Source organism: Triticum aestivum, chromosome 2D (genome assembly GCF_018294505.1).
Source record: "Triticum aestivum cultivar Chinese Spring chromosome 2D, IWGSC CS RefSeq v2.1, whole genome shotgun sequence".
NCBI classification, from domain to species: domain Eukaryota; kingdom Viridiplantae; phylum Streptophyta; class Magnoliopsida; order Poales; family Poaceae; genus Triticum; species Triticum aestivum.
The window spans coordinates 294,484,267-294,494,263 of NC_057799.1; the positions used below are offsets into that span (position 1 = coordinate 294,484,267).

General features: G+C 43.8%; 1 protein-coding gene across 1 annotated transcript; it reads left to right on the forward strand.

Moving 5' to 3' along the window:
* Positions 1 to 1,096: 1,096 nt before the first annotated feature.
* Positions 1,097 to 9,582, forward strand: LOC123052806 (ubiquitin-conjugating enzyme E2 2). The gene is made up of 5 exons (XM_044476145.1): positions 1,097 to 1,377; positions 1,576 to 1,601; positions 7,919 to 8,008; positions 8,202 to 8,290; positions 9,179 to 9,582. The coding sequence occupies exons 1-5, from the start codon at positions 1,253 to 1,255 to the stop codon at positions 9,305 to 9,307; spliced, it is 459 nt and encodes a 152-aa protein (XP_044332080.1). The 5' UTR covers positions 1,097 to 1,252; the 3' UTR covers positions 9,308 to 9,582.
* Positions 9,583 to 9,997: the final 415 nt, after the last annotated feature.

A 9,997-nucleotide genomic window follows, 5' to 3' on the forward strand; every position in this document is an offset into this window, starting at 1 on the left:
CTGCGTCCCGGCACGGCGCCAAATTCGGCCAATTCCACGGCGCCACTTTTTCTTCCCATATTTCAATTCCCAGAAGGGGGGCTATGAACATGTCTTTCTGCTTCCATGCCTCTGCTGCGAAGGGGGAAGGGCGAAGGGGGAAGGCAGATGATGGACTCTGTGTTTTCCAACATCGCCCGGTGCGCCGCCGCTTACACCATCGCTCTCCTCTACTTCGGTTCGTACACCGTCTCCGATATACAAGCTGCTATCTGTCGATTTGCTTGCTAAACGTGGGACCTTCTGTTCTTGTGCGCAGGATGATAAGGTCATCGCATTTCAGTACATCAATCCCTCGGCGTTAAGGATGGCGTATGTTAATGGCGTATTGCTTCTGTTCATTGCGTGGAACGGTTGGCCAGAATCACGAGAATTGGTCTTAACAAGCTTCTGTATGGTCCCTATTTGGGATTGAGTGATGATATACATACGGTATATTCGTATCTGTTTTTGTAAGACGATTCAAATCTGTTGTCCATTGGTTTCTTTGGATGGTGTGGGAAAAAAGCCACATCATTTGATTTGGATTTTTTTTTACCATTTGTGCCTCTACCCCGTACACCTTGAACACTCTCGGTCCAGGCTAACAACACTTAGTGCTTCAGATGGATTTCACTAGGCAACTTCCAGGGCAGCTCCTCACTCGTAGTGCTTGGGGTGCATGATCCGGCAACACTCGAAGCAATGACGTGTCGCGAAGCCCTCTCTTTAGCGTCTGATTACAACTTCACAACTTTATAATAGTCTCGGATTCCAAATAAGTTGTTGAAGAGATCATTTTAGGCAGCTATGGTACTTATAGTGCTATCATAAGAGAGATCAAAGCGAACGACATTAGCTATATTTTTGAAAGTCGTGTGGTCAATGTTGATGCACATAGTTTAGCGAGATTTTCTTCTCTTACTCTATCTCAGGGTCGTCATGTTTGCTCTGGCTAACCACATGACCCGAATTGTATCCCACTTACTGTGTTTTTTGAAGGTTACTTACTGTGGCTTTTGATTAATATAAAGTTGGCTTTTCCCTAAAAAATTGGGGAAAATGATTGGGACGCGTCGGTATGCCCATGTTGTAGATTGTAGATGTCCTCACATTCTCTCTCTGGAAGGTTCGTCTATTCCGGACGCAATAAACCTGCCCGAAGCGACTGGCGGGTAGAGTGCGTGCGTACGTGAGCCCTAGCGGGTTCGAGGAGGCAGCGCCGGCGGCGGAGATGTCGACGCCGTCGAGAAAGCGCCTGATGCGGGACTTCAAGCGGCTGCAGCATGACCCACCGGCCGGGATCAGCGGCGCGCCGCACGACAACAACATCATGCTCTGGAACGCCGTCATCTTCGGGTCCGTGATCCCGCCTTGGCCTGGAATTCCAGTTCCTCACCCCTTTCGTTTGGGGGACGGCCTCTCCGCCGCCGCCGTTGTTCCTAGGGTTTGGTCTGGGGACCTCTAGATCGTGCCGAGCTCCTCAGTTTCAGTTATTTCCATGTTAGGGTTTGTGGTGCTGACGAGGGATCCTTTTTCTGTGGTGTGGTTTTGCAGGCCGGATGATACGCCATGGGACGGAGGTGAGGCTCGTCGGTTTGATCTCCTCTGACCTCTAGCTGATTTACTGTTTTACGTGTGGTTGCTAGTTCCTTGGGCGTAGTTTTATTGTGAATCGTAAGGCGGAACTGCAGCTATCCTATATATTGCTGATGGTTTTTGTTTGTCCTGGGAGTGATGCTGCGTTGTACCTGTTTGCATCCATTAGTCTGTTATAAGCTTTGCGCTGAAAATTCCGTTGCATGATTTGGGCAGTACTGTTCGTTGGGCTTTTCTGTCGCTGTTTACAAGCAGCAGAAGGTCTGTTGGAAGTGTATATTTTAGGCTAAAGTTATGAAATCCCTGCTGGTTTTGGGTTTCCTTAAATCGGAAAAGACAAAATCTGCATGGTCGAACCTGTTACGACGGCAGACTCCACTCAAGGTGCACCAAAATTAGGAGATTCGTACGAATTCTGCAGTAATTTTTTTTGTGAGTTATGGGCTGGAACGCCAGAGCTGATTTGGAGTTGCACAAAATGTTCTTTTGGTATAGAAATTTTTTAGCTTTGGAAATTCCTTTGGCAGCAAGCTTTGGACTTGCATTTGGAAATAGGTTCCCAATTTCTTAGGAAAGGAGTTCAGCTGGAACATGAAATCCGTGATGCTGTTGTTCTCTTTTAAATATTATTAATACTTCATAAGGTTGAGTATTCTATCTGAGGACTAGATAAAGAAAAAGTTCATATCTGTTATGCATCCTCTTAATGCTATTTATCCACTTTGCTTCTCAGTTTATAGTTTGACACATTTGTAAACTGCTATTTTTGTGTGTAAATTAAATCAATAATATTGCTGGTGTGACAGCAATACATGATGAACTAATTATCCACATTGCTTTGTCCGTTTAGTTTGGAACAATAGCAAATTGCTATTTTTGTTTTAAAAGACTAAATCAGTAATATTGCTCATGTGACAGTTCCAGGAACGTCACCTGCTTTTGAGAGCATTGTTCAATCTTATATTTGTACTGTAGGGAAATGCACGGCAGATGCATAGTAGCAGGTAGTGATTTTTGCATGCCCACGGCTCAGACCTAGTGATATGTGTATTGTACCGAGCATCCAGAGGTTAGTATTTTTCTTTTGGTAAAACATCTTAGCTAGGCCCTCCCATAAAAAAGGACAGCCTGGTGCACTTAGCTCCCGCTTACGCAGGGTCCGGCGAAGGGTCCGACCACTTTAGGCCCTCCCCATGACCACCACCAAAATCCTTCCAAGGTGGACATTGTTCCACTCCATAGGTTCAGAGTGGCCAGATAAGAAATGTAATATAAAGCGTTCCATCACCATACACATTGGCATATGACAGTCATGAAGGAGCACATAACCAAAAATAACTATGTACGAGGTCAACCATGTTGGTGCATGATGCATGCTTATTGTGCATATGTTTTAGCTTGTGGCATCCAAATATGGCAATAGGCATGATTTTGGAGAAGCTGTCTCATTATGACATATTTATGCAAATATCTAATTTAAGCTTAGTCTAGTGGTATTGAAGTTATATTCTTTATATGGAATGGTGGAAATGAAACATCTCATCTTGCTGAGAGCCCAACCTCTTCAGGCATGTTTGGTTCACAGCCCCATTGGCAAGCCAACCAATCAGGTCCTTCCTTTCCCTTCTTTATACTAGTATAAATGTGCACGTGCAATGGACGTAACCATATGAATGTCATTGTTTTAATCCTAGTTAGCATTAACATATTTAAACAGAATCGACAAAAAATAAATAATTAGTGTGATATATGACAAAGCTAAAAAGTTTGGTATTGTACTTCTATCTCTACTATATATACTCCCTCCATTCCACAATGTAGTGCACCCACGCGTACCGAGATCTAAGTTTGACCATAAATTTAACCAACGAGACCGACTGCGGCGAGAGCAAATATTATACCATTGAATTTATGGTCAAACTTAGATCTCGGGAAGCGCGGGCGCACTACATTGTGGAATGGAGGGAGTATTTAAAAGAGTAAGGTCTTGTATTTCACCCATCAACGTTTTGTTCCCACCTTCATCCAACCCCACTCCGTCCTCTCCTCCTCCCTCCCCGTCTTAAATTTTTTTGCTCCTACCTCTGGTTTTTCAGACTCGTCTTTGTTGAAAACCACACACGTCTTCTGGTTTACCAAATGAAATCATGTTTTCTTAGGTAAGTCAATAAGTGTTTTTTTAAAGTACTCCCTCAACTATAAGGTGATACCTGGAGAGAGTGTTGTACCTAAGCATAAGCTGGTGGTTGCTGACTTCCGCTTTCGGATTCGTGTCCAGCGGGATAAGCGTGCCAAAGTCGCTAGAACGAAGTGGTGGAAGCTCAAGGGGGAGGTAGCTCAGGCGTTCAAGGAGAGGGTCATTAAGGAGGGCCCTTGGGAGGAAGGAGGGGATGCGGACAATGTGTGGATGAAGATGACGACTTGCATTCGTAAGGTGGCCTCGAAGGAGCTTGAAGTGTCCAAGGGAAGGAGAAGCGAAGATAAGGATACCTGGTGGTGGAATGATGATGTCCAAAAGGCAATTAAAGAGAAGAAAGATTGTTTTAGACGCCTATACCTGGATAGGAGTGCGGACAACATAGAGAAGTACAAGATGGTGAAGAAGGCTGCAAAGCGTGCTGTCAATGAAGCAAGGGGCCGGGCGTATGAGGACCTCTACCAACGGTTAGGCACAAAGGAAGGCGAAAGGGACATCTATAAGATGGCCAAGATCCGAGAGAGGAAGACGAGGGATATTGGCCAAGTCAAATGCATCAAGGACGGAACAGACCAACTCCCAACTCTTGGTGAAGAACGAGGAGATTAAGCATAGATGGCGGGAGTACTTCGACAAGCTGTTCAATGGGGAGAATGAGAGTTCTACCATTGAACTGGACGACTCCTTTGATGAGACTAGCATGCGTTTTGTGCGCCGAATCCAGGAGTCTGAGGTCAAGGAGGCTTTAAAAAGGTTGAAAGGAGGCAAGGCGAAGGGCCTTGATTGGATCCCCATTGAGGTGTGGAAAGGCCTCGGGGACATAGCGATAGTATGGCTAACCAAGCTTTTCAACCTCATTTTTCGGGCAAACAAGATGCCAGAAGAATGGAGACGGAGTATATTAGTACCAATCTTAAAGAACAAGGGGGATGTTCAGAGTTGTACTAATTACCGTGGGATTAGGCTGATGAGCCATCCAATGAAGCTATGGGAGAGTCATTGAGCACCGCTTAAGAACAATGACAAGCTTGACCAAAAATCAATTTGGTTTCATGCCTGGGAGGTCTACCATGGAAGCCATTTTCTTGGTACGACAACTTATGAAGAGATACATGGAGCAAAAGAAGGACTTGCATATGGTGTTCATTGACTTGGAGAAGGCCTATGATAAGATACCACGTAATGTCATGTGGTGGGCCTTGGAGAAACACAAAGTCCCAGCAAAGTACATTACCCTCATCAAGGACATGTACGATAATGTTGTGACAAGTGTTAGAGCAAGTGATGTCGACATTGATGACTTCGCGATTAAGATAGGACTGCATCAGGGGTCAGCTTTGAGCCCTTATCTTTTTGCCTTGGTGATGGATGAGGTCACAAGGGATATACAAGGAGATATCCCATGGTGTATGCTCTTTGCGGATGATGTGGTGCTAGTTGACGATAGTCGAACGCGGGTAAACAGGAAGCTAGAGTTATGGAGACAAACCTTGGAATCGAAAGGGTTTAGGCTTAGTAGAACTAAAACCGAGTACATGATGTGCGGTTTCAGTACTACTAGGTGTGATGAGGAGGAGGTTAGCCTTGATGGGCGTGGTGCCTCAGAAGGACACCTTCGATAGTTGGGGTCAATGCTGCAGGAGGATGGGGGTATTGACGAAGATGTGGACAATCGAATCAAAGCCCGATGGATGAAGTGGTGCCAAGCTTCTGGCATTCTCTGTGACAAGAGAGTGCCACAAAAGCTAAAAGGCAAGTTCTATAGGACGGCGGTTCGACCCACAATGTTGTATGGCGCCGAATGTTGGCCGACTAATAGGTGACATGTTCAACAGTTAGGTGTGGCGGAGATGCGTATGTTGAGATGGATGTGTGGCCACACGAGGAAGGATCGAATCCGGAGTGATGATATACGAGATAGAGTTGGGGTAGCACCAATTGAAGAGAAGCTTGTCCAACATCGGCTGAGATGGTTTGGGCATATTCAGCGCAGGCCTCCAGAAGCTCAAGTGCATGGCGGATGGCTAAAGCGTGCGGAGAATGTCAAGAGAGGTCGGGGTAGACCTAATTTGACATCGGAGGAGTCCGTTAAGAGAGACCTGAAGGATTGGAGTATCACCAAAGAACTAGCTATGGACAGGGGTGCGTGGAAGCTTGCTATCCATGTGCCAGAGCCATGAATTGGTCGCGAGATCTTATGGGTTTCACCTCTAGCCTACCCCAACTTGTTTGGGACTAAAGGCTTTGTTGTTGTTGTTGCACTCCCTCCAATCCATATTAATTATCGCTGCTTTAGTACAACTTTAGTACAAATTTGTACTAAAGCAGCGAATTTGTACTAAAGCAGCGATAATTAATATGGATCGGAGGGAGCAGTGTTTTTTTAAGAAAATGGCGATTCAATTGGCAACTAAAATCTATTTTTTTGGTATGTCTCACAGTGATTGCGTACAAAATATTTATGGCCCCGTTGCAAAGCACGGACAGTTATCTAGTAGATCAAGATGCTTTGGATCAGACCTGTTCGTGCTTTATAGGGGTAGTAGATTTTGTCTGAGCATACAAGACTTCAGCTTATATTTTAGTTTTAAGTTTCTGGTCTCAGTATGCTGTCATTGTTGTATGAGTCAATCGCGGTGTGGTCGAAGTTGTTGGTAGTTTTTGAACTGTGTACCTTCGCGTGCGAGCTGGGCAATTAGTTTAGTTGTACTTCTTTTGTAGTAAACTTCCTTCCATAAAACTTTCAACCCTATTTTACTTTTACCAGTTAAAAAGCACACACTTTATCACTTAAAATGCAAAATTTTACCAAGTCTACAAGTACCCACAAAATATTCTTTTTAGCGGAAGTACCCACAAATTGTTATGCCTTTGCCCCCAAAAAACAAGAGCCTGTTAATCGGACGATGAGTCAGCAATATTGATTGGATCTATATTACATTGAGTTACTGGGACTAGGACTATACATACAACAAATGTTCAGGAATCGTTAACTGGTAACTGCTTGGTCATCTGTTGAGTAAGGGGTTAGAGGGGAATCAGCCAGTTAAATGGCTGTTCGCTGACCAACCGAGCAGGGATTAGTTGGCAAGTTGACTGATTGTCGGCCGATATTTTAAACACTGCATACAACTACGAGCTTACTGGGCTGGGTATTCGATACAAAGACATGTAGAAATGTGGATTTAGTTTAGTTTTCCAATGTTAAGAAGCAAAATTGGTGGAATATTCACCTAAGATTTATCTGGGTCTGAGGGCGGATAGTTTGTCCTTGATAGTCTTATAGAACCAGTGATTATGTTTTGATGATTATTTGGCAGTTAGGCATTTTTCGCTGGTGTAATCAGTTATCCACCAATAAAAATCACAGCCGGCATACCTTACACATCAGTTTCAGTTCTGACCCCTCTCGTCTGAAGATATATCTTGACAGTTTTGATTGGCTGGATAAATTTAACTCGGTTATCGATATACGGACCTCTACCTCTAGTTAAGAGTTTGTACTGAATATTCACTTTCAATATTAGTGCATGTTTAGTTATGCTTATGGAAGTTGTTCTCTGTACAAATTGTCTATAATAATTTACCTTTTGTACCTACATTATGTGACATTGCTGTCTTGCGTGGTTAACACTTCGACAAATCATTGGTTGTCACAGAGTTATCCATACTTCCCTATGGTTATAACTACGTGAAGAGCCATGTGGCACATATGATCAGTTTACTCTGATTTTGTATGGATGAACATCAGAAATTATTAAAGCTTTGCTTATTTCTATCATGAGAAATCCTCTATGGGTGCATTGTTGTTATATGGCATTTCTTGATTTTGCATGCTGAGTTTAATGTTTTGGTTTTGTAGATTTTGAACTGCCTTAAATCATCTATTGCAAAAATGATGAACACATGTGAAATTTTTAGTGCCTATCATGGTCATCCATTCGTATTGCCACGCAGCAATTCTTCATTATATAGGACAACCAAAAAAGTCTCAAGGAGTAGTTTACTTTGCATCTTTCTGTTGCTGCAGTTGAATTAATGCTATTATATTATAATATGATGGCACTGGAAATTTACTGACAGTTTATTGTCTCACATATCTAGGCACGTTCAAGCTTACCTTGCAGTTTACAGAAGATTACCCCAACAAGCCGCCAACTGTTCGTTTTGTCTCTAGGATGTTTCACCCAAATAGTAATCTCTCTCACTTTGCCTTTGTACCCATCTCTCTGATTCCATATGACTAAGATACCTTCTTTCTCACTGTCTCTATCCATCTCTCTTATTTCATGTGACTGGAATACCTTTCATAGCGTACGGAGTAATTATCATTATAATAAATTGATGTCTGGAGAAGTGGTTTAATATCTTTGCTACATCTCTGCAGTTTATGCAGATGGGAGCATCTGCTTGGATATTCTACAGAACCAGTGGAGCCCTATATATGACGTTGCTGCCATATTGACTTCTATTCAGGTACCATTTTGATCAGACTAGTCAAACTTCATGTGTGATTCCCATTGAAGAGAATAGTGCTAATTAGTAGGCATGTTCAGTCACTTGCCAAATATTGTGGAGAGGCCTCTATTGTGGTAAGAAAGTCTGTTGCATTCAGTTGGCTAGCCCACCATGTGTAGTGCTAGCCAACCCTGGTTAGTATCAATGTTAGCACCCTGCATGGTGGGCTACCAGTCTGACCCTCGTGTGTTGTTTATTAATTGTCTGGTAGGAGTATTCTTTGACACCTCCATTTTTAATATTTGGAAAGCATGGCATTTATGTTGATTGGTTTGTGTTGCTTACCACGCGATAGTATGCCATGTATGACTATGTATTGAGTGGTTAGATGTAATATCTGGTTGCATTGCTACAGTTTCCAGTCAAATTTCTGTTTTTGAATTTTGGACTTGGTTGCACCTGGTGGGATGCTCCTACGCAGGAAGTTGTATTTGTCAAATGTTCTAAATCATGTCAAGTAAATCGATCTTAGGGAAATTTAAAGATGTATGGAAACTTTTCTCCTTGCAGCTTGTTGACTGGGAAGTGAACCTTGACCTAAATTATGCAGAATCACACGACAGTGAATTAAATTAGCCAGGTTTTATTTGAGATTATACCACTGTTTACAAACTGGAGCTGTACAGCCACATGGTGGTTGTACGCTGCTTATAAACAATCAGCAGTGCTGCTATGCTCAGAACAAACGTTGATGCAAAAAATGTTAAGCAGAACCATTTCATGATAGAGGATGGGTTGTTTCACATGTACGTGCTGCCAACCCCCATAACTGTATGCTGCATGTAGTGCCTGCATCATGCATCCATATCTGATACCTGGTTCACTAACGCTCTACTTCCTGTACAGTCCTTGCTGTGTGATCCAAACCCCAACTCTCCAGCAAATTCGGAAGCTGCCAGAATGTTCAGCGAGAACAAGCGAGAGTACAACCGCAAAGTCCGCGAGATCGTGGAGCAGAGCTGGACTGCTGACTAAGGCAGGGCGAGGCGGCCGCTGCCAGAAAGTTGCAATAAGCAACCATGAAACCTTTGTTTAGGGCGCTCTATAGTTGCTTCTCAGATGAAATGTTAAACATCTCCAGTTATTGCTTACAGGTCAAACCGTCAAAGTATCTTTTGTCTCCGTGGTAATTTTGTGTCATGTCTCGTGCTACTGTTCTTTTATGTTGTGTTGTTGATCCTGCCTCATGAATTTAGGGGCATCATATGTAAAAAGTTATAGTGTGGAAATGGTTGATGAACACTTAGTCATGTGTTGTTACTTGTCAGGCCTCGAGGCGTGTGGCAGATGTGTCCATTAGATCCGGCGTTGCCATCTTGGTGAAGCAATATCCCTGTTTTTTAGCAACTGCAACCGCCGATCCATTTTGTCCGCGCTTGTCCGTTTGGGTTGCGGCGGCAGAAAAGTCGGCCCAACGCGTTGACCCAAATGGACGCGCGTCCGCTTTTCGTCCGCCTGCCTACCCATTACCGGCTCAATTTTGAGCCACATTTGTGTCGGCGTGGATACGAGATGGACGTGCGTGTCGTGCGCCAACTACTCCCCTTGGCCCGTCAGTCGGTGGCAAAGCCTTCATCGTTTTCCTCCACTTTACCAAAACCCTTCCGCCCGCTCGCCATGGACGATGTCCTCGATGTTGCCACCGGCCTTGCCTCCCTCGCCTTG

Excerpts from the sequence above, each read along its gene's own strand:
- LOC123052806 (XM_044476145.1), top strand. The coding sequence starts at position 1,253 with ATGTCGACGCCGTCGAGAAAGCGCCTGATGCGGGACTTCAAGCGGCTG. Across the intron at positions 1,602-7,918 it reads TGATACGCCATGGGACGGAG|GCACGTTCAAGCTTACCTTG; the intron begins GTGAGGCTCGTC and ends TCACATATCTAG. Across the intron at positions 8,291-9,178 it reads CCATATTGACTTCTATTCAG|TCCTTGCTGTGTGATCCAAA; the intron begins GTACCATTTTGA and ends CTTCCTGTACAG.